The sequence below is a fragment of the Polypterus senegalus genome, chromosome 13, assembly GCF_016835505.1.
Source record: "Polypterus senegalus isolate Bchr_013 chromosome 13, ASM1683550v1, whole genome shotgun sequence".
NCBI lineage: Eukaryota > Metazoa > Chordata > Cladistia > Polypteriformes > Polypteridae > Polypterus > Polypterus senegalus.
Genome location: NC_053166.1, coordinates 6135814 through 6160509, shown reverse-complemented (window position 1 = coordinate 6160509; position 24696 = coordinate 6135814). Strand labels below are relative to the sequence as shown.

Sequence of the window (24696 nt, the reverse complement as noted above, 5' to 3'; positions counted from 1 at the left end):
GAAAGTGGTGGTTATATTCCAGTTTTATTTATTACTCTCTTGCAAACAATGACCTCAGTTTTCACTCCACTTCTCCTTAAACGGCTCTGTGATTGAACCACCGTCTTAATTGCGGCGACTCTAGTCAAACACTCCATTTTTTTTTTTGACAATGGCTATCTTAAAAATTGGTGTTCAACTTCAGTAACTTTTCACTCGCTGCTTTTTGCCACTTTGTTAAAGGAGTTTGGGAGACATGTCAACAACACAGCATCACCCTCTGTGCTGCTATACTAAGAATCAGACATTTTATGTATCTTCCCATTTGTAGGACTTTTATAGTTGACCACAGGCTGATCAGTTGGCTTTTTGAGGAAAAGGTGGGCATCAGTCCAGTTCTTGATACCACCTCACTGCACTGCGCTGTCTGCCAAATGCCACCTGAGTGTCCAGATGCTTGTGCTCATTAATCTTTGGGCTTTGATGATTGGTGCTTTTGTCTTATGACTCGGGGTGTGTGTGTGTGTGTGTGTATTTAAAAATGCTCTCTGTCTTGTCCTGGCCTAGAAACATTTGTTAAATGTTTGGTCTGCCGTTTGCACCTGGCAGTACAATGGACTTTACCCTCCTATAAGCATTGTCTTCTCGGCCTTTCCTCTGATCCTCACAGTCATCTTTCAGTTTCCTTGTCCTCTACCTCCACGTGCTCAGGCACTGCCCTTCTGTCACAATTACTCCAGTCCTCCAAATCTCCTTGAGTTTACTTTCACTCACCTTTTGCCAATATGGATTGCTCTGTCCTGGTACTCAAACTTCTAAATTGCTATTCAAGTAAATGGGGATTGGCATTGACCTTTTTAAATTTTATGCACAGGATGAGATTTGGATTTGGATTTTTACTATTTTTATGAGAAGGTTGTCCACATTTTGAAATCTGAAAATACAAGTGTCTTCTCCTTAGAAATACAGAAACTGTCTATTCTATATAGTGCCTTTTGTCTTTTTTTTTTAAAGGGGGGGGGTCACCCAGAAATATCCATCTTTATGTTAGAAATAGATACCTTTTGTTATCAAGATACCATTAAATTGATTTAAAGATATAGTGAAGGCATTGCTAATGTAACTGAAGGCTCTTAGGCTTGATTTTTTATTAATTCACATACTGTATGGCTGCACAGCCCCATTTTCAGCAGTGTCCTAATGGTCAACCCCCTTAGCTTATCTGTAATTTGTCCCGTTTACATGCTAATTGTTAATTATAAATACCGTTTGTAACTGCAGTAGCACCACTGACAGCCATTCCTCAGTCCACTTGATTTTCAAGGTCCTGGAATACCTAAAGGTCAGTTCTGGGTTCAAAAATAGCCAACATGACACCACTTTCTTGAGAAAAGTGTACAGGAGAAAGTCGGGTGAAATGACACCTTTTATTGGCTAAGGCCCCTTCATCAGGCGAGATGAGAGAAGTGTCACGTAGTGTATTTTTAAGTATTCTGCCTTAAACCCGAGTCCTACCAACAAGAAATTTCATTGTGTATACATAATGACAATAAAGAATTCTATCACCGGTGTTTTTTTTGCAGAATAAAGGCTCTTTCAAGTGACAGATTGCCAAGAAACTGAAGATTTCATACAAAGGTGTCTGTTACTGGGTTGGGTGAAGAGGGCAAAGTGGATCTAACCAGGATAGAAAAACTGCCCATGTGGAGAACAACATGAGAAACCAACTCCTTACTGGTCCTCAGTTGACTTGTTTAAATGCACACCAAATTCTAGTGTCCTCTGCACCAGAAAAGACAATTCTGGAATGGCTGGCCTTGGAGGCAAGTGATTCAAAGACAAAGCCAAGTGTAAAACTGGCAAATAAAAAGATTTGATGGGGACTGGAAAGGTGTGTTCTGCTCCACATCCCGGACTTGTCTTTTTGTCTGCTGCAGACATCACTGAGATCGTGTGTGTGTGTGTATTTAGTAAAGCAGACATCTGAGGACCTGTAAGGCGTTTATTTCTGAAACTATACAGTCTGATGTCCTTCTCAGGTCTGCACTACTTGTCCTATTCTTTGCTTTTTGACTGTACACAAGTGAGCAGCTTATCACACCTGGGTGTTTGCTTGGCTGTAACTGTACCATTTGAGGGTTAAAAAAAAATAAATCCAGTTTTGAATATTCAAATAGTTTTAAGTGATTTACTTGAAAAATACCCAGCCTTACAATGAGAGTTGTGCATTTTTACTGCATTGTTTATCGTGGCACTAGAGAGTAGTGACGTCAGGAATTCAAGCAAGAATTTCACTTTACTCTGAACGTATGATAGGACGTCTACTTGTATTAATACTTCTAATCATAAGGTGGCAAATATAAGAAAAGGCTTTGACCTAAAAGGGTAAATCTTAACCGTAGGAAAATGAGTTGCTTTAAATCTTCGTCGTCATGGAAAAGGCATTTTCTATATGGTGACATTTAATAAAATTGTAATGGCTAACTAAAAGCCTAAGGGTACACGAGTAGGCCACACACATGAGAGAGAACTGCAAACACAAACACACATGAACGTATCTGAAGAAAATCTGATATTCTAAAATGTAAGCAAATTCTGGCTGTTGGGGCTACAGACCCCATATCTAAACAGCACCAGGCTAAAGATGGGTCAGGTGCCAGTCCAGCACAGGTCTGTTCACATACCCAGCCACCTTTACATCGGGCTAATGTGGTATTGCTGGTCGACCCAATCTGCTCGTCACTGGAGATGGCAACATAGACATGTGGAGAAGACTCCATACAGACGAAAATGGTGGCAGCGTCACAAGTTGGACTTTGGGATGCTAACTGTGGTACAAATGTCACACCGTCCTTTTAACCGGGAGCCCAACTGCAGGTAAGCCTTACTGGCTGAAATGAATACCTGAGGCCAGAGTGGAGGATTAGGTTGGGAGATGTCAGGGTTGAATATCCGGTACCGTAAGAAAGTTTTTTATTTGCATCTAAACCTTTTTTTTTTTTTTTTTTCTTCTGCATGATGTTAGGCTTAATGCTGTTTGTTACTTGATGCTCCCATTCTATTTGGAATGTCAGGCCTGCTTCAAAGTTAAAGTATCTTCTTTTAATTTGTCCCTTGCCTTTTCAAGAAATGTTCTTTGTATTGTGGGGTGTTTGTGTGGAAAAAGGTCTAGCATTAAGAATCTTCACGCTCTCCGAGATGTCCATGGCATTGTTTATCTGTTTGCTTTCAGTGTCTAAAGCAGTTTGATGGGTTTATAGAAAAGAATTTGAGAATGTCTGCCTGCTCAAGCTGCCCAGGCCGGTTCACAAAAGGAGCGATTTTTACATGTCATTCTTCTCTGGGAGAAGAAAGTAAAGGAGTAAGCAAAGCAGATTGCATTTTTGTTTGCTTTTCGCGGCATTGTTTGAGCCGAGTTGGATGTTAGCCACTGCTCGCCCAGTGCCGCTGCTCCACTTCATTAATCTTCATTTCTTAAGCCTTTCTGGTGTGCTGTGTGTGTGTGTGTGTGTGTGTGTGTGTGTGTGCTCGCATTTTACTGTTTATTTTTGTAATCACATCTACTTAAGTCTCATTTTTATTTTTTTTTTACTACTTCATTTATGGTGGGTTGAAAAGAGAAATAGGTTTAAGTCAGTAAATTCTTGAAAACGTTTTCAAATAAAGAGGAAGAGGCTTGCAACACCCCTGTGTGTGCCTGGAGACTTAGTGCAGCTGTGGCCCTCTTTGTGCTTTAATTTAATAGGAGGTTTAATATTTCTACATACGGAGTCTTAGTGACAATAGTCACAGATTTTCTATTTAGATCATTTACTCTGGCCTGTGTGTGTTAAAACAAAACACAATTATGGACTTTTCCCTTTCATTCTACCAAACGGTGGTCTTAGTGTGTGTGTGTGTGTGTGTGTGTGTTTATTTATGTAAAGCTTGGAGATTTTTCTACTGATTTTTTTATTTTCCTGTTTTAGGCATCCTGGAATATAATATAACCACTTGAGCTGTGTGTGTGTGAGAGGATGTGAAGCTGGATGCATAAACAAATCGCTCAATCCAAATAAAACTTGGTCCTGATATTAGATTTTTATTAGATAAAGTTTATTAATCCTGAGGGGGGATTCAGATGCCTCCAACAGTAGAAAAATGAAAAGCAAGAATACACGACAAAATACAATCAATCAATTAATAAGTAAATAAATAAAAGAAACTTAAAGAGCCAGTTGGGTGGAAGCATTTGAAATGCCCGATATCAGAGAGTAGAAAAGACCCCCAGATGTGGTGCTTAGCACAGTGTGGTGGAAATAGGCAACCGAGAGAGAGAGAGCGAATCATTAAAAACTGCTGATAACGGAAGGATTTTGAGCAAAATTGCTCCTTTGGATTTTAAGAATCATTAATAACTCCATTTGCTGCAGTTAACTGTATTCATTTGTTGTCTGTTTGTGTAAAATCATTAGCCAAATGTATTTATTTTTTGTAATCGAGATGAGTGATTGTTATAACAATGCAGCATTTCTGTATTTCTTGGTTGTCCGTTTAAAAAAGACAATACTTTTTATTTATATTTCCTTTGGATAAATAAGATTTTTGTTTTTTTTTTCATGAATATAATTCAAGATTGTTCTTATAATGGGGATCTGGGATGGGGGTGTCATAGAATGTTTGCTTTTATTTTTGTATTTTCTACACATGCCACCTTCCTCTGCATATTGTCCAGCACTTTAAAATCTGTCATGTGAACACTTTGGAACTGCCCAGGAAGATCTGGCTTGGGGGACAGGAAGGTCCCTCGCCAGGAGAAGGGGTCTGAGAAGATGAGAGGTCTTAGAACATTAAAAACTGAAATGTTTAAGTGGCGCTTATCTCTCTAAACAAACTCCAAAAGAGGGGAAGAGCTTAGCTTTGCCGTTCGGCTAACGTGTTCACTTTTGTGCTGATACGGTGCAGTTTGCACGGCATGCAAGTTTTTTTTTTTGTGGGAGATTCTTCTTTTCTTTCTTATTTTGTTATGATGAGTGCAATGTGAAGGAATATAGTAGTGAAATATTTTCCTGACAAGTAGCCAGTTATATGAAGTTGTATTTCCCATTTTATTATTCAGTCACCGTCTTCCATGTCAAGCAGTCTATAGTTGGACTGCATCTCTTACAAACTGTGAAAACACGCTTCTCTTTTCACAGATAAATTGCATTTTGAAGTACTTGTGAGGCCGCTGATGGATTCCTTCGTCTCCCGCGTGGTGCTGATCTAGTGTGTCAGACCTTTTTGTCCTCTGTAATGAATTGCAGCTTTTAAACTACAGCTTCCCCAAGCCCGATGTGCAGCTGCTGCCTTTCCATGGTCCCCGCAGAAGGCTTGAGTGCTCAGTCAGGCGGAACGTGCTTGTTGGCTCAGACCACCAGCCCTGCATTAGATCTTACTAGATTGGCATGTGGCAGCGCATCAAAGAGCATATGCGCCCAGATAGGAGAGGGTGGCCTCGAATGATGGCTGGTGATTTCGCAGCAAGAGATCTAAGATGTTGTAGATTATTTTACATCTACTGATCTTAACAGACATCAAAATGGTCCTGAAGGACTCTGAAGTATGCAAGGCGGACCCTAAATAAAGTGTTATGTTGTTCATCCCTTCTGGAAAAACAGTGGACTTTGAAGTTTGCCTCCCCCCCCGATATTTCATGGTGTAGTTAGTGCACTATTTATTTTTTATGCAGGTATTTACTTTTATGAATGGACCCACCTGATTGTACAACAAGAAACATCTTGCATTGCCTCCTGTTAATCCTTTTTAAGAGGTGGATTGGTGGACTCTTGTTGGATACCCCTAGTGAATGAATTCATGCCCCCGTGTAATACAAAGAAGTTCAGTCCATTGACAAGCTCTTATAAAGTTCACTTTACAAATGTGTAAACTAAAAAAAGTACATCTGGAAATGGAAGGAAAAAGATGTGGGGCAACTAGTTAATGTGGGTAAATCCCCCCTGCAAAAAAAAAATGAACTGTTAAACAGTCAGAGTGAGAGCAAATGTTACCAATTATCTGTTAAAAAAATTAGAGAGATTCATAGATGTGTGCAAGGCACTATATAATAGAGAGATACGTCTTTAGATATACTGTAGGTCTCTCTCTATATCTATCTCTTTAATTTTTATTACAGATATTTGGTCCCACACTGACATTTTCTTCTTTATAATTTTATTTCAAAGCTTTGAATTTCATCTCCTATTTAACAGTCTTTTTTTTTTTTTTTTTTACACCCACATTAACTAGTTGCCCCCTCAAATCCTTTTACTTCCATTTCCAGATGAAACTCGCAAGTGTGTACTTTTTTTGTAGTTTACCCGTTTGTAAAGTGAACTCTCCCCCCTGTACTCCTCCAAACGTTTCCTCCTTCACACCTTAGCCAGTTCTCTTAATTAAGGGTGGCACTAAAGTGTAGTGATCAGCGCTTCTGCCGTATGCCTCAGGTCACTTGGGTCGATGTCACATTATTGGACTTTTCTAGTGGTGGTGTTTTTTTTTAGTTTTTATTTTTTATAAGCCTTCATTTATATAATCTTAGCAAGTCGGAGGCTGTCACTGGAGCACTTCCATGGAGCTGATCACGTAATTTGACATAGGCAGCGACTTGCTCTGAGCAAATCTTTTGCAAGTACGCTGTGGATATAAATGTCTGCCAACCAAATAAATGTGAATGTAAGGAGGTTAGATGTTTCTTTTGTCGATGGTTGGCTCTGTGTGCTTAACAGCTGACGATCAATGAATGCTCATCTGGAAGTATAATTCATAGAATGCAATAATGAGGAGTACGAATCGCAGGTGTGTTGGACCTCACAAACAGAAGAGCACCTACTCTGTGTGATGTCTTGTATTTTAAGTACCATGACAGATGGTATAACGGCTGAGATTGCTGTTGACCTTGCTGTACTTGTCATCCCTTCTTGCTGTGCTGGGCCCATCAGGCACCACGGTACTGTCAGAAATGAGGTGGGAATGACTGCACTGGACATTTAGTCAATGTTGTGGCTGACGATTGTCCGTTGTTTAAGTTGACGTGACCCAGCGACAAAGTGGGCTACTGGTTTTTTGCAAATATGACATATGCCACAACTAGAAATTGCATAATATGACATTAGCTTCAGTGTAGTCACATTCTGTGTAAAGTTTGTTATTCCTTTCACTTGTCTTGGACTAATCTCTTGTCTTTTCAGCGTAAATGGGTTTGCGGTGGGCATAGCAATGAAACTGTTTGGTTGGAAAAACCTTCAAATGCTTTGTGGTGTACACTAGACTGGCCTTAAAACCAGGAAGCTTTTTGTATCATAGGTTGGTGGGTTCAAGTAGATATCACCCATGGACCTTCTCTTGCCATCTTTTAATACCATTGTATCATTTCGACCAGGGATTTGCGATATAAGGTACCGTAAGTTTGGGGGTGAATTGTTTTGTTTGGGGTGGAAGGTCAGGTGATGGGGGTGTAAGGAGACCATTTTTCTGTGGTTTGTTAAAAGATCTCGGTATTTCATTGAGGTTGGTTTCATGTCAATATCGGATGTTCTGAAAGGCCTCTGACAATCAGATGTTCCATGTCATTGTTTACGACGAGCTAACGCTGCTTTCTCTCTTTCTCTTTTCTCAATCCAAATGCATTTTGCCTTCTACTGGACAGGAGCTGAAGCTGCCATCCTTCAAGGCCCAGTCACCACAAATTGGTATGCGGCGGTACTTTGCAGACCTCCTGGCCATCCTCAGCAACCGCTACCAGTTGTGTCCCACTGCACGCCACCTGGCAGTCTACCTGCTTGACCTCTTCATGGACCATTATGATGTAGCAGTGAAGCAGTTGTACGTGATTGCCCTTTCCTGTCTACTTTTGGCCAGTAAGTTGTTGTTCTATTTTGCTCATTCAGTGAAGGGTCTGCTGCCATAGAGAGATGAAGTTGCAGTTTTAATATCCATCCTTCATTTGGTTTTCTTAACTGACTTGCCCTTTTTTAGCTTGATTTTTACATTAAGTTCCTTCATAACCAGCATGTATTAGTTTCATGTGCCATGTTAGTGTTATCTTTGGTGTTTTTACAATTGAACTGTAGACCACAAGTGATGCTTGTTAATATTTTAAAAACGGTAAACACATTTACTAAAATCCCTTACATTTTTTTAAACAAATGTAACTTGTACGTAAAAGTGAATTGGAACATTAGAACAATCGAGATGAGAACGGGCCACTCATCCCAGCAAAGCTTGTTCGTCCTGTTGACCTGATGTTGTTTATGAGGAATTAAGTGAAGTTTTGAAAGTCCCTGAAATCTGACCGTCTAACCACACTACTTGGTCACTCATTCCATGTGCCTATGGCTCTTGATGTGATGTTCTAATGTTTAAATGCTCATCTCTTTAAACTTTCCTCATAATTCATCCCCTGTAATCCTCCACTCAGCCTAGTTGCTCTTCTTTGGACTTTTTCCAGTGCTGTTTTGTCTTCACGGAGACCGAATTTGCACACAGTACTCCAGATCAGGCTTCACCAGTCAATTCCAAAGCTTTAGCATATACATAAGTCATTAACAGAAAAGCCAAAGCAAAATAAAAGCCTTGTCTTAATTATAACCCCAAACACACAGTTTATAAAATTCCTATTTTGTTTACAGGGAAGACTAACAGGCTTAACAACTTGACAAGAGAGCTCTTAAACTAACAAGCCTATTGTTTACTAAGCAAAGTACTTCAATATATTGGTACCCTGCTGTCTCTTTGAATTAGAGGAGGAAGAGTTTGTTTTAAAAAAGTTAGCTGCTGTGCTAAACTGAAGCTCATGTGTCCCTTTAAATTTTAAGACAAAGTTCTGATGCACATCCCTCCTCCCTCACCTCCCAAAAACCTTCCCGTCTGTTGCAATTGCCTTTTCTTTCACTCCAAATTTAGCTGGAGAGCAGGTTCATCTGTCCTTGCAAAGATTCATATCAGTGGCGTAGCTCGAGTTCGTGCCGTTCGGGGCGGTCGGTGCTTCAATTTGCCACCCTCCAACATATCTGAACCAATTTAAATAGAAAATTAAAATATCGCGCACATCTACCTCGATTTTAAAATTGTCCAAAATGTTTTCAGGGCAAGATCCAATCAGCCAACACTGCAATCAAGTTCCAGCCTCACTGGGTCACATGTTTTGGGCTTGCGCCAAATTAACATCATTCTGGACCAAACCTTTTAAATGCCTTTCAGACAGCCTTGGTGTCACAATCCCTCCTTACCCACTAACAGCTGTGTGTGGTGGGCTCACAGAGGGGCTTAAAGTGGAGAAGGACAAACAAACTGCAATTGCCTTTACTACACTATTGGCACGTAGGCTTGTCTTGCTCAACTGGAAGAATCCCAACTCTCCACTTTTAAGTTGATGGGTAACTGATGTTATTTACTATTTGAAACTGGAAAAAATCTAATTCTCACTTAGAGGATCTGTGCAGAACTTCTTCAAAACCTGGCAGGATTTAATCACTAACATTTTAGAATAAGCTTTTAAAGCACTGAGGAACCAGATTCTCTTCATTTCTGTTTCTTCTCCATTTATCTTTATTCACTTATTAATTCATCTATTTACTTATTTTTAGTAGCTTTAAGTTTTACTCTGCTGGCCATGCTGTCTTTCTCATGGTTGGAGTTTGATTTGTTTTCGATCCTATTTTTGTAAAAATCGATCTATTTTTATATGGAATGTTGTGGGGTTTCAATAAAATCATTCAAAATAAATAAAAGGACGTATAGAGAAAACTTAAGATACATTTTTAAGAAGTATTCATATATAGAGAAACGGCAATAATTGTTCACATATATAATTTGTTTATCAGCATCAACTAGACAATATAGTATAGACGCTGCACTGATAAGCTGTGTTCTGATTATTAGTTTCATATAATTACGCTGCGAAAAGCAGAACCAGTGGAGTGTACAAGTGAGAGGTGGCGAAGTTTTCTGCGCAGAGCAAGAACACATTCGGATTGATAACGAAATGAAACTCTAAATTGTAAATTAGTTGTTTGTCTTCCTAGAAATTCTTATCGGTGTAATGTTTCTGTTTAGTTTTGTTGTTGCCTCATAAATTTCAACTGCTGTGTCTGATGCCGTCACAGAAGGACAGTTTGAAAATGATTCTTGAAGTGTTTGCGGATAAAAATCAGAGAAGTTTACTTTTTTCATTCATGAGTGATATTTTTCCAAACTCTGCTGCTAACACACGAACTGTACTGAGCTTTTTGGCCAGTAATGCCTGCCCCTAGCTATGCCACTGATTCATATTAATATTACCCTCCAGCACATTGACAATATTTTGGTCTCCTATCATAAATTCTGTTGCACTAGTAATAAGCGATTCCCACACAATTTGTTCTTTTTGAATGACTCTTTTTACTGGGTCATATGAATCGATTCATAAGCACAAATTTATTGAATCAGCTGAGCTCAACAGTAGTGCTGTACCACATGTTTCTCTATCATCATTTTTCACATCACTGCTCATGTGCAGGTACCACCTGTCTGAATCATTAATGGCAAGACTCTGTCACAGATTCTCCTTTTCGTCATACAAGTACAAACACAGGTGGAGCAGCAGAGTTGCTTGTTATCTGGACTTTCTATAGTGCTGTTATTTTTTTTCTAAATCTGGAGATCAAACTGTACACCGTACTCCAGGAGAAGCCTCAGTAATGTGCAGTGTAACTGACTTTCCTTGACTTCACACATCTTCCTGTATGTTGTAACTTAACATCCCATCAGCCACTTTGGTCGTTTCTGCACACTCTTGGGATATAGATAATGAGTCGGCTACAACTCCTCGGTGCTTTGCTTAAGGTGAAGTCACACTTCCAGCTGAGTATTCATATCTCACTTTACTTCCCACCTTTACTTACATTAAAATGTCTCCTGAAGTGGTTCTTTGTTAATCTGTTTCCAACTGCACACGTTACGATGTATCTGGAGATATTGAAGTCTTAAGTGAGAAGCTGGTCATCTGCAAATGTTTTATTTATAGTTTTACTTGTCATACAAAAACTGCTGTTAGCTCCTTATGTCCAAAATGTGACACCCAGTGACCAAATGACGTCATCTTGTGCTTTTTTTTTCCTTTACCCTTATTAAAAGTGTTAACTTAGCCATTACATCTCTTGTTTCTCTCCGTGTCAACACTGACCTGTATTATTTTTGATGTGATCACCTGTTGTGACAAAGTGTTGAATGACCAGCTTTTTAGAAAACATATTAGATTGCTCCTTAATGTTACTTGGTGATGGCTGTCTTAACGTTTACTCATGAAGTATCATATATAAATAAATGCCATATGAGTACTCCATCCTTTGTTGCCACCTTTCTCTTGCTAGGGACTTCTCTGGCAGGCCTGAATCATAACTTCCCACAGCCATGTGATGGGATGAAAACTGTGGATTGACAGCAAAGGTGGATAGATAAGTTTTGGACATAATAAATGCAGTAGGAGAGAGCAGAGGCCTCCTTCAAGTTGGTTCAGGTGTGTTCAATAAATTCATGGATGTGTGGTTTTGTTTTAGTATACCTTTAAAAATAAGGTGCCCAGCAAGGCCTCATTGGACTACAGTCCAAGTATGGCTGCTTCTTGGTAAGGGCATAACTTGTATGTTGCAGTTGTGTGGTGCAGTCTTGACCGCTGTGAATTGTAATTGAATTCATACTAGTCTGAAATGCTGTACATTTTTTTCCTGGGACACAGCAATGAATTTGCATAAAAATATAGAGGGCACACAATCATCATAGTCGTTTGTTATTCAGGTTGTTTGCATTACAAAAAAGCAAATTCAGGAAACTGTATGACCAGTGTCTTTACCTCATGCATTCTGGTCCTCACAATGGCTGCCTTTATTACTTTGAAGGCTGGTGGTTGCTCATTTCCCATTCACCATCTTGGTTTTTGCATTTCTAAGACTCTCCTCTTGACCTTTTTTTTTTTTTTTTAAAAAATAAGCTGAGAAGTCAACTTTTATGGTGCTGCACAGTGAAGTTGCTGAAGAGTTCTCAACACTAAATCCCTTCTGGCTTAGTGGTTGTCTGAAGTTGGCGATAAACTGCGTGTGTTAACGAACCATAAATGGAGATAACTCTGTAATTAAACCTCACTAGCGCCCCAGTCAGATTTGCAGTTTTATTCCTCTCTTAGTGATTAAAATTAATGTTGCCACATGATGCGTATTACTGACTTGTAAGCTATAGCACTGCCTGCATGTACATGATCAGCTGTTTATTTTTGGATGACAACAGTTTTGACAGTTATATTGGTGTTAATATTCTAAATTGCCACTTAAAGAAGAAAAAACAAAAAAAATGACATCCCCTTAAGTGAAGGAGTCTTAACATTATTAATTTGTATAGTGTATTCGGACGTCGTTCATACAATCTCATTATTTTTATTTTCGACCACATGATGGTTAACCACTGCCCACGACCTGCTTACTAGTTAATTTGTAGTTGGTAGCCAGGCACTTTTTTTAGGACACTCATTTCCTAAGGTGTCTTCTCCCTTACTTTGGGTGAGCAGTGCTGTCAAATGTCTAAGCTTCCCACAGCTCAAGTAGGAGCGACCATTGATCCACAAGCAGACTATGTACAGATGTGGGGCTATGACTGCCTAGCCATAGCTGCTACCTGTCACGTCAACATGGGACTTGCAAAAAAAGACAATGTGATCGACAACCTGTCCAGGGGGACATTCAAGTGGGAGAAATCATGTAGAGGGACATTTATTATCCAGTGGTGTGTATATATATATATATGTGTGTGTGTGTATATATATATATATGTGTGTGTGTGTATGTGTGTATGTGTGTGTGTGTGTATATATATATATATATATATATATATATATATATATATATATGTCTGTGTCTGTCTGTCTATCTATCTATCTATCTATCTATCTATCTATCAGTGCCTTTCACTCTATCTATCTATCTATCTATCAGTGCCTTTCACTCTATCTATCTATCTATCAGATCTATCTATCTATCAGATCTATTTCCATAGTTGCTGGACCTGCCAAAAAGATCCTAGAAGTTATCATCAGGTTTTCTGTTGGGGTTTATTCCTTGACTTTTCCCAAGATAATTAGTATAATAAGTATGTGGCTGGGAGACTTGTGTTTAAAATAGGACAAAGTCCATTTTGGATTAAAGAAACTATTTAATCCTATTCATCAAATATGCATATTTTTTTTTTTTTTTTTAAGTTAGAAGTTATTTTGGAGGAGCCCATGATCCTTCTATTTTTATTTTTTAATTTTTTTTTTTAAATCTTCTCCCCAGGTTTAACTAAAAACATTCAAACCTTAAAATGGGTAGCATTGTATAAAATATGTGAATATCACACATTATGGCTTTTAATGAATTTAAACAGCTGTAAAGACCAGGAGTGTTTCCTTCTCGCCATCTGAATAAGAGTCTCGGTCTCTGCAGTTGTCTGTTGTTGAGTTCTTGGGTTCTTCAGCTGCTCCCAGGTGACTCTCTCTGTGTTCATAGAAAAGTTCCAAAGACTGGCTTAATGACTCCAGCAAGACCGACTTCAGCCGTTGACTCGAAGATTCCACAGATAACACCAGCTGGGTACAGCACCATCCCTGTCATCTGAACCAAATGTTATTTACAACGTCTGCCCAATAAGTGACAGAACTCCATTCTCTCCTCTTTTTAGGGTGTATTGACCCTTGCAGTTTGTTCTGTTCCTGAGCACATTTGTCTGAGTACCCCCCCCAAAGTCTAGTATGTATGACCAGTGTGATCGTGCTGGGCCTACTGTTCCTTACTGTGCTCTGGTCCGCTTGGCATGGTTCAATAGGATTTGGGAACAGTGTGATCACTAAACATGCCTCAGCATGGATCACAGACATGACATCAGTAATGCGATGTCATTTTATTCAATACCATCCGAGTTAAAAATGGGTTTTTATTCTCGCGTTACAGATGACCGAGTTGTAGTTGGCAAGTAAAAAGTTGCAAATTCTTCTCTCAACATCATTTGACTGTATAGAAATCTTCTTGTACGTACAGCACAATTAACAGCAAAGTGCTGCGCTGCACACTTTTAAATCTGTAAGGGGGCAGCGTGTTATCCTATTTTACACGACATCCGAAGCAACCATAAAATAAGGAAGATTATTTTGAGATGCATGTTGTCACTCCATGTTCAGATCTAGTTTTGTCTTTATACAAAGTTGCGTGGTGATGACGAGAGCCTGCCTTTGCCAAGAATGTGAATATGCTGTGCGAGTGCAGGCCAGCAGGGGGCAGTAGGAAGGGGGGGGTGTACAGTGGTGCTAGGGCACAGTACAGAATAGTGTGAGTGCACCCTTAGTCGCTTGAATCAAATTCTGCTAGTTGGTAGGCCTGAATCTGCAATCAGGATTTTTAAAATTCTTCTTTGATCTTTTAACAAAGGCTTTGTTTTTCAGCACATACTGTAAAAGCCAAAGTAATTTGTGTGTAAATGTATAGGAATAAGTTAGGGCTTAGTGTTTTGATAATTTTCATACATTAAACTAGTGAGTGCTCATTTCTAGACTGTGTTCTCTAAGAAGGTGCAGTACGAATTGAGTTGGGGGGGGGTAAAAGGTGCTGTTCTGACAGGACGTGCAGCAGAAGCACAGAGGAAGTGTTCATATCCTCTAATTTACATCGGCACCGCCAGCAGCAGTGACCACCGCGTCTGCCCCAGACAGGGTGTGCAGTGACAGGTTTATTACAGAACATGACCTGTCATTTCCAATGACTTGAGTGCTCTTTGACTTGACGTTAAAAAGATGTCATGGGAGCAAAATGCTCATACATGACCGTGCAAGTCACTTGAGGTCGTAAATGCTGTTTTACTCCCCATTTATTTCCATTACTCGGTGTGATCCTTCATTATTTGTCGGCTGTCTGTGTTTCAATTCATTTATGTAGTTGATCTTTATTTTAATAGCAGTGATTAGACAAGGAAGATATGTTTATTGTTTAGAGATTTATAGTTTAATGTTGCAGTTTTTCGTCTCATTTATTGTAGTTGATAAATACTCATTTGTCCTGACAAAAGAAAATACATAAAGTATGCTCACAGGACCTGCTTTTCGAAATATAGTCATCATTTTTAACTATGTTCATTGTCTCTTTATTATATTAAGAAAAATGAATGAAATAACAAACCTATTTAATGAAGCACAAAAATCCTAAATCCTGTACAGCTGGCCAAAAGCAGAGTTCCTGGTCCACAGCCATCTTGTCCTCCAGAGTGGCAGTTAACCCCACATCAGTTGTTGTTTAGGGCGGCCCCATTCATTCACATGAGTTTCAAAAAGAAGTACATTGTAAAAAGACTGATTGTAGGATGAAGGGAGTCTGCTGACTTCCATCAAAGAGATTAAGGCAGGTTTGCTGCTGTAGTGCCCAATGGGACGACTTCCTGTTGTACAGACCACAGTGAGAATGCAGTTATCCAGGAACAGACAATTAATGAGAGAACAGAGGAATCTTAGAAAGAGGGGTGAAGACCAAGACCAGAAGGACGGAACTTGGATCCCATAGTATGTGGCAACAGGGACAGTTAGAGAGCATACGGCCTGGGAGCAAAACCCATTAGGCTAAGACATATAAACGGGCTATGGTGATGGTTAGGATTTTCAGATACCAGCGGTGATATTTAAGGTATTATTCTGGGAAGGTGAAGGGTCCAGATACAGCAAAGAGAAAGGACAGTAGGAGGCCTTAGTTGGATAACTGTAAAATACTAGTTGTGTAAGCCTGTGCTGGACAAAAGCATGGGGTCCTAGAAACTATTGAAATCGTCAGAAAACAAATTGAAATGCAGAGATGTCAGGTAATTGAAAGGAAGCACTTCCGCCATCTGTCTCATGGGAGGATTTGTGTTGCCGACGTGCTCGTCTCGCTTCTGTATTAGCGGCTAAGTGAGCGACTCCTTCTTCGGAGGTTTCACTTTGCAAACGTGCCGACCTCGCTTACCCCGACTCCACCTGTCACTTCTGGGCCAGACAGACAGACAGATATCCACACTTCCACGTGTAGACGTTTATATACAAGATGAAGACTGGCTCCCTGGCAAGATTTAAGGAGTGAAATCTGTCATACGGTGATGAAGAGTAGCAGGCAGTAAAAGATTAGAAGACCTTGAACAACAGGAGGCTCAGCGATTCTTACTTTCCCTAACCCTTTTTTTTTTTTTTAAGGTGTATATGCATAAACTGTTCAAGCATAAGTCTCTCTGATCTACTAATTAAGCATTTGATTTGTTGCACCTTTACAAGCTAATCTAAAAGTGGTGTTTGGTTGGGTTTTCAGCTCACAGCCATATGTAGGTAGAAGCAATCAATTAAGTTTGTCTGCCGTCATTATGCGAGTTGCATCACGTTGTATCTTTAATGTCCTCATTCTGCTTCTCAGCTCATTAAATGATCCTTTTTCCTCTACTTATCCTGCTTCATTTTCATTGTCCTCTAACCTGCAGATCACTCGTTTAACTGGAGCCGCCTTGAGTTTGTGCCCAGCTGCCATGCTTTGTGCATTTCCTTTTTTTCCCCCCCTCCTTTTCGATTGAGATTCTGATTTGTGAGATTCGATACAATACAATTGATCTTCTGTCTTTAGGTGGAGATGATGATTCTAACACAGGGATGGGTATTGATTTTGATAAGATAAGAGACGCCTGTCCTCAGCTGAGTAGTATGCCAGGCCAGTGTACCTTCGAGACGTGTAGCCGTTAATACAGCAGCAGAGTCGTAACACATTGTGTAACATTTTGTTTCACAAAGACTGTTTTTACAATGAAAAAATCATGTCGTCTTTAGTTTCTTCTTCCTCATTTATGCAGTTTTAAAAAGACATTTTTAATGAATCCACATGTTCTACAAGTATTGGCACCTGGCAGACTTTTTGGCTTTATTAATAATTCTTTACATTTATATAGTGCTTTTAGTGAGTGGGGAGCCACTTCAGCCACTGCTAATGTGTAGCATCCACCTGGATGGTGACATTTTTACAGCACGGTGTCCCTGTCACAAGGTCGGCGCCCTCTCCTCGCCTCACCAGTTCCTGTTTCGGCAGTAACCTAAGCTTTTCCTAGATGCTTTACCATCCAAGCACTGGCCGAGCCTGAACATGACCTCTTGTGAAGTGCATGTGGTATGGTGGCTAATGACAGGTTTGTGTGGTGTTTGTCAGAGCAGAAACATTTTTTTCCAAAGTGAAGCCATCGTTTTACAAAACCTTTTTTGTTGCTTGGAATTGCATGCTTTGTAAAATGCATTTTAAAAGGTATGTGTGTTCTGTGAAAGAAGGTTGTGTAAGAGAAGGTCTGCAGGGGGACATATTTATTAATGGGGCAATTCATGGAAAACTAAAGTTGTTATATTAAAAAAAAAAAAAAAGTAAACTGTCTTCCAGTCCCTTCATGGTATAAAAGCCCTACAGCTGAAATGCTGGCACCTCAAAGTTGTCTCAGTATGTGAGTGTAAGCTGGGAGATGGAAATCCTGCTTGACCTCCATTAGTTTCTGCCTTTGCTTCTTATGATGTCAGGGTGTGCTTCAGCTCTGTGTGACCCTGTGCTGACAGAACCGAGGTAGTAGAAATAGTGAAGGCTGGCAGTAGTATAACGTAAGTGACATACCCACTGGCACAACATTCTAGAATTGAGTGCAGTCCTCTCCTTTTTACTTTCTTGTATATGAAGTATAGGGACAGTATTGTAATCGTCCAACTATTCGATGAGCAGATTTTGATGAATTTTAACATTTTAGACCTCCTTGACTCTCTCATATACAAAGTTTAAGGAAAATATTGGGATCCTCCAAAAATTCCATTTTGAGATTTTGATGAATCTCAATGTTTTAGAACTCCCCAAGTACAAAAATACCATTTTTGGAAGAGTGTGTGTATATAAACATGATAACTTTGAGTATGCTTTCACTCATGTCAACCAAATTTTGCATCCAAGTATATAATAATTTTTGGGCTATGGGCCAACCGGAAATGGTACTTCAGAGTCTGATTTATTCAACTTTACTTTTTCTAATAATTGTTCAATATATTATTAATTTGATTTGTCGTTGATGGTTCTTTAATGTACGTAATATCTACTATATATATAAATATAGAAATATACGTATAAGCAGCACTTCTTTTCTCCACCCTAGCGGCCCACTGCTTCTCTTCTTTCGTCGGCATCTTTTCGCATTAAAACTGATTACGTTTTTGTGTTGCAATTACTTGGTACTTTTTCTTTAATTTTTCACTTAAGCTGGCACTTAAGTCTTCAATCTGCCTCAAGAATGATTAAAAATGTGAAGTAGTAGGGGAAGTGACAACAAAGGTGGTAGGAAATGAGAGCGGCGCAAATATGCATGTGCTGCACAGCCGCCCTACTGCGTGCTGCCGAGAGTTGGCTCTACAATAAAATAAAAATAGAGTAATAAAAATCATCACCCCGAACGCGGATAGTAGACGTCGCGTAGCATATGTGTGCCAAATTTCAAGTCAATAGGTGAAACGGTTTGCAAGCTAACAGGCAAATTTAAAAAACAAAAACCTGCGATATACAAACTTGGCAGATGAGGCAGAGGAACAGGGCTGGAAAGTGTGTGTGCATCCAGTGGAGGTGGGCTGCAGGGGTTTCGTAGCTAGTTCCACCACGAGGCCGCTGAAGGAGGTAGGGGTCAGTGGGCAGGCTCAGCGGAAGACCATCAAGGAGCTGGCAGATAACGCCATAAGAAGCAGCCATTGGTTGTGACTGAAGCAGAATGAGACCGTATGTGCCGCTCATGGCGCCTGCAGCACGGCACACAACCAGGTCTGATCAGCCTGTGGTGGGCTCTCCTTGGGCGAGGGTGTATTGCGATAAAGGCCGAAACACCCAATGACCCCGGGGTACACAACTGATGATGTGTCGTACTGGAGGCAGTAACACTGCCAGATGAAAACCCAAGAAGACACCTACAGTAGTAGTAGTATTATTATTAAAGGCTTATTTTAAAACCTACATATATGTTTGGTATCATTCTTTTCAGAATTTATCAAACTTTAATGTGATGATGTTAGATTTTCAGATTCTTATTCTCTTTTTAAATTATAAGCTAAAAATATCAAGAACTTGCATTTCGCGACACTGGACTTTGTGCCAAAAGATTGAACCAGGCCCAGAATTAAAACACAAAGAGAAGGACAGCTGCTGTACATTCTTTTAAATGTTAGAAGTGCCACACGGCAGCAGCTGATTGAGCAAAGAGGAGGATAAAAAAAAAAAAAAATTGCTTGTTTCCCATTGTATCACCGTTTTTAAGAGGGGCTTTCAGGGGAGCGACTGCATCTCCTTGGGGTGCGTTCAGACCCCCTGTTCACAATGCGAGCAGCAGAGACGCAAAGTGGCTGACAAGCAAAGCGAGCAGGGGGTAAGCCCCCTAGTAAAAATATAATCATTGTCTTGCAGTTTACTCTTCACATATCCATCCCCATATCGGAGTATACGAGAAAGTCCAGGGGAGATCGCTCCTGATTTTTAAAATAAGACGAATTATCGTGTTGGAATTGTCTTCTGTCAAGAATGCTTTAGCTCTTTCGCAACACAATTTGTTTTGTGCTTTACTTGCTTGATGGATTGTTTCACTCTGAACAAGTTACCATTGCACTGAAAGTTGTTTTTTATTCCTAGCTGCTGTTGTATTTGAGGGGCTGAGTAGAGTCTACTTGTTACTGGTGGTCCTGGCTCTGTCCCCACATGCCTAGCATATAAATGGCTCACTGTCATATTGTTGAAATGACATGATGTAGTGAAGGAACTACTTAAGAAGCCTGAATTAATATTCTCAAGTGTGTTATGGCTTCATTTTGTCGGCTGTTTAAATGTTTCCAGTGTGTGTAATGACTTTCTGTCAGTGTTTTGTCCTGCATTTTTTTTTTGTTTTGTTTTAATATGCAAAGTTGAAAGCATAACTTCTTAGAAGTGTATTTGTGCTGCCGTAGACTACGGTGCTCTTGTGACTGCGCATTGTGTTAATATAAAGGGAGCCCCTCAAAATGGGGGCGTCGGCAGCACAGAAACGCTCAATTGTTCTTTGTGGCTGTGATTCTGACAGTCATAGTTCGAATAGTTGTTGGACATTTGTAAATCAATGCAAAACATTGTATTCTGTAACAAAAAAAAAAATCTGTAAGAGTTAGCAGCCTTCTTTTACATTTACTTCATCTGATAATGAAGGTTTTATCTGTTAGTTAGCCACTGTTTATAGTAATGGCTGAGAGAGATTTTTAATTCTACAATTTCATGAACAAGTGAGAGCATTTCTGATATACTGGGACCAGTGGAAGCCAATGCTGAGCAGAAAATATTGAAGTTTATGGGGGAAAAAAAACCAAAACTCACTCTTGTCCCTTCATGCACATGTCGTTTTATCAGTCATCTGCTCACACCTTTGAAAACGTGCTCTTATTTATTATTTAATTTGTTGTTTGATTTCAGAAAAGCAGAGAAGTTCATGACTAGTGAGTTGTTGTATTTAAACTGTATCAAGATTTTGTCCTGAAGTCAGGACTACGGGTGAATGAGGAGTAGGTGGGTCGTCTTTTTGGGTGTCGTATTTCTTTCAGCTGTCATTTAAATTGCGTATTTAATAGCTCATTGGAGTGGCGCTCATCGACACACAAGCCTCTTTTCAGTTTGCCAATAAAGGAGAGGATGGACAAGTTTCATTGCAGGGTTTCTTTTAAATGTAGGTACAGTATTCCACAAATCTTGTCTGTTTTTAAAAGAACATCCTCCCCCAAAAAATGTTGTTACCCCATGTAGTTTGTATTGATAGCTAGGAAAAAACAAATCTTGTTTTGCAGTACTGAATGGTGAGGATAATGTTTCTGATTTAATAGGTTTACATTTACTTATTTGTCCAAGGTGACATTTTACCGTCGGTTACAGCTGGTTCCGTTTCTTTTGCTTTTCCAGTTGGAGCACAGACAGGAGTAGTGACCTGCTCGTGGTCGCACCGTGTGCTGTAGGTAGCAGGGTTTAAACCCACAACCTCAGGTACTGATGTCCAATGTCTTAACCACTGCACCTCCTGCCTGAGTTACTGCTGTGAACGTAAATGTGATGATGGCAGACGAGTCTTCAGTTCAGATACCTGGGGATGTTGGTGAGCATTCCAGTTCTGTTCATGAGAGCTTTTTCTGGAAATGCTTTATGTAACAATATGTTAGTAATGAAACAAAACGAGCCGTGTTTGGGACATTGGATGACTTGACGTGGATTAGAAGACACAAGTAATGAAGTCTTTCTCTCCACCCCCACCATGGACTTTCTGTCATTGTCAGCCGTTATCCAGTGTTGGTCACCTTAGACCCCTTTTCTGTCAGAAGCTTTATCTGCTTAAAAACATGAGATTAAAGATTTTCGTGGTCATTACTACAGATTGCATGGAGTAAGGAAGATTATCAGTACAGGTACTTTTGGGCAGAGTGTTCTTAAAAATGATAATAATTTAAACCAGGGGTCCCCAAATCCAGTCCTGGGAGGCCTCAGTGGCTGCAGGTTTTCATTCTAACCCTTTTCTTAGTTACTGACCTGTTTCTGCTTCTATTTAATTTCTTTTGAATCCATTTTAATTAACTTACTTTTGAAAACTCAGACCCTGGAATTGTTTCTTTTTCTTTTAATTAGAAGCCAAACAATAATGAGATACGAAATGAGCCAAAACACTACCATCATACAATATGTGAAAGTAAAGAAAGGTGAATGTCTCAGGAAAGCTAATCTGCTCAGGTCCTCAAAACATTTTAACAGGAAAATCCAAAATTTCGGAAATGTCTGCTGTTGCACAATGAGAGCAGCAACAAGTCGTGGGATTAAAAAACAAATTTAATTAACAACAAGACGCTGCGCCTAATTAAGCGACTGGTTGGTGTGAAATTGGTTGGATTTTGAGACCCTGACTTAGGTGGTCTTCTGTTGGCTCACTCACTTCACAAGTCATTTCTAGTTATTATATATTAAGAAAAGAGTTTGAAAGAAAGCTTGCAGCCACTGTGGCCCTCCAGAACCGGAGTTCAGGACCCCTGATTTAGACTTTGGCCGCAAGTGCTGTTATCTTTCATTGTGTTCTTTTTAATTTTCAAGCACTTTGCCATTTTATTTTTATCTTGCTTTAGTCTTACATATTGCCTGAAGAAACAGCTGATTATTTTTTTTTTTTGCCACCCAGCACAGAGGATATTTGAATGTATGGGAATAAAGTAAAAGAACAAATTAATCCACTTGGGTATCTACACGTTGGGTCTAATGCTGATTGATGCTTGTCTGGTCAGTGTTATTACCTTCAGGATGTCGAGGTTCACAATGGTGGAATAACTGCAGCCGTCTGCACTGATTTTGTCTTTTGTACATACAGTACATGAAGTAATGTCTGGGTCTATGACACGCACAGGGTGTCTCGAAGTGTGTGTCTACGCCATTACTGCTGATTGATGCTTGTATGAATTATCTGTGTCCATATTCAGTTTGGGTCTGTTGTTGGTTGTCAGGTGATTATTTGCAAACTTGTTCTACCTACTGGACCGTCATTGTTAGAGACCTCTCTTTATCTGCTTATTTTAGCTCTCAATTTTTCTATGTCTCCATAAATGTGTGTGTGTGTTGCATATACGGTTATTATTCATGTGCTAAATGTGTGTTAATGTCCCTCAGTATGATGTGTTATTCCTAGATATTCTATAAATAACCCATTATGCTCCGATATTTCAAACCTCCTGCCTGTTTTGCTCCAGACTGATGTCATAGAGCAGACTGAGTAATGTTAGTCAATCCTACATCTTGTGATTATCTTTTATGTGAGACAATTAAGTACATTATCTACAGGGCAAAAGTCACAGAGAGCTAGTTAACTGTGCTGTAAGTGAAGCGGTTTGTCTCGTCGAATTTCTTTTTCTTTCTCTATCTCTTTGGTTTCACCCATCCCCCTTTTACTCATCATCACCTCTCTAGTTATTGTCTGAAATTAAAACCGGATCAGTGATTCATAACTGTGTAATGGATGACAGTGTCAGACAGCGGTGAGCAAATGATACTGCCAACTGTAAAATGACTCCTCAAAAACTGAACTGGGTCCTTTGAGAACAGGAAGTCACATGGTATTTATTTATTGATTTAACTTTGAATGAGTACACTATTAATATAGCCCATTGTCGCATAAAACGTGTGGCTTTGCAATACCCCTGGAGCCATAGTGCAGATTTCTCTGGCAGAGCCGGTCAAAAGTTTTGGCCATGTCTACCACTGGCTTTGGAAATATCCGGTGTCATGGAGTAAAAGGTGCATTTGTTCGCTTTTTAATGGTTTTATTTGTAAGGTGCAAAGCGAGCATTGCTGCAGTGGCTGCCCTGGGGCAAATAATCGTCCCTTTTAGGGCATCAGGCCATATGCTGCTACTGTTGATTTCAAACAAAGGAGAAAATGGCGCCGTCTATTCAGCTGCGAGGACAAATGTCTCCTCCTGTGCTTATCTTGTCTCAGATTCACAGCTAGATGGGCTGCAGGCATGTTTTAAGTGTCTGTGAAAGAAGTCGACTTAGTTATTTAGCTTCATCTTTAAGTTGGAAAGTTTGTGTGTGTTGACCTCTTTAGATGTTGAATAAGAAGAAAATAAATTTGCTAGCTTTTCCTTTTCATTTGCAATGGAGTATTTTGTAAGTTAATTAGTTAATCTTAAATCAACTTCTTTAAACACCTGGCCTTATGGGAAATCCCATAAGTTAATTTTAGAGTTAGCAATTTTAAATATGTTGGACATTCAGATACAGACACATTTGTTTGCTGTTTGGTTTAATACTGACCTGTTTATTTTTTGTTGTTTATAATTTTTATATATAATACACACTCTCTCTAGGTGGGCTTCACCTGCCAACCCCCCGTGTTGTGTTTTCTGGATACACACTTGTAAGATTTTTTTTTTTTTTTCTTTCAATTGTTGCTATTTCATTAGTTTAACTTTTATTTCAGAACTTCTGTAAAAACAATATTTGGAATCTTTTGTGTCCCAATATGCTGAATCTTTTAAATGAGGTCTATGAGACTTGTGTTTAATGACTTAATTTTTTTGTTTGGAATTTCAGCACAGACAAAATGATCTACATCATCATCAGCAGTTAAAATTATTATTATTTTTTTTTTTTTTGGAAAGTAACCAATAAATGCATGTGAGTTAGACCCTGTTTTTGAAATTCTCAGACTTAAACTAATTTCCTTTTTTTTGCGTCAATGCGTTCTGTACTATCTTTTTTTTTTCTTTCATACTGTAGCGACTGACGTAATAAAGTGTCACAAAAGTTCTACTTTAACAATCGCCGACTGTGTAACCCCAGACACAACTTTGTAGCACCCTCTCGGAGTCTCGCCTTCCCTTTACCGCATCAATCAGCACCTAGCTATCAGTCCTCCGTGCTGCACTCTGCCCTCCCTCATTCAGACCTAACAGTCACTTAAAACTAAAAAGGCTTCAGCTTGGCTGGGAAGCTACAATACAGTACTTTCGAATTTTACTGCTTTCATATTCTGTACCTTTCTCTGCATATGTATTGCGCCTTGAGTCTCTTTTCTCTGCGCTGCTCTTTCTTCTTTGCTGAGAGTACAGGATCTGTGTGTGCCACGTGACTTTACATGACTGAACGTTTTGCTGGCT

At 39.5% G+C, this 24696-nt stretch overlaps 1 protein-coding gene across 1 annotated transcript in view; it reads left to right on the top strand.

Annotated features, from left to right (window-relative positions):
* The window catches only part of ccnjl (cyclin J-like), a 104591-nt gene that overhangs the window by 29783 nt on the left and 50112 nt on the right, over window positions 1-24696 (top strand). Inside the window, exon 3 of the mRNA XM_039775304.1 lies at window positions 7646-7856. Within this exon, the coding sequence (XP_039631238.1) occupies window positions 7646-7856 (211 nt within the window). The remainder of the gene's footprint in view (window positions 1-7645; window positions 7857-24696) is intronic.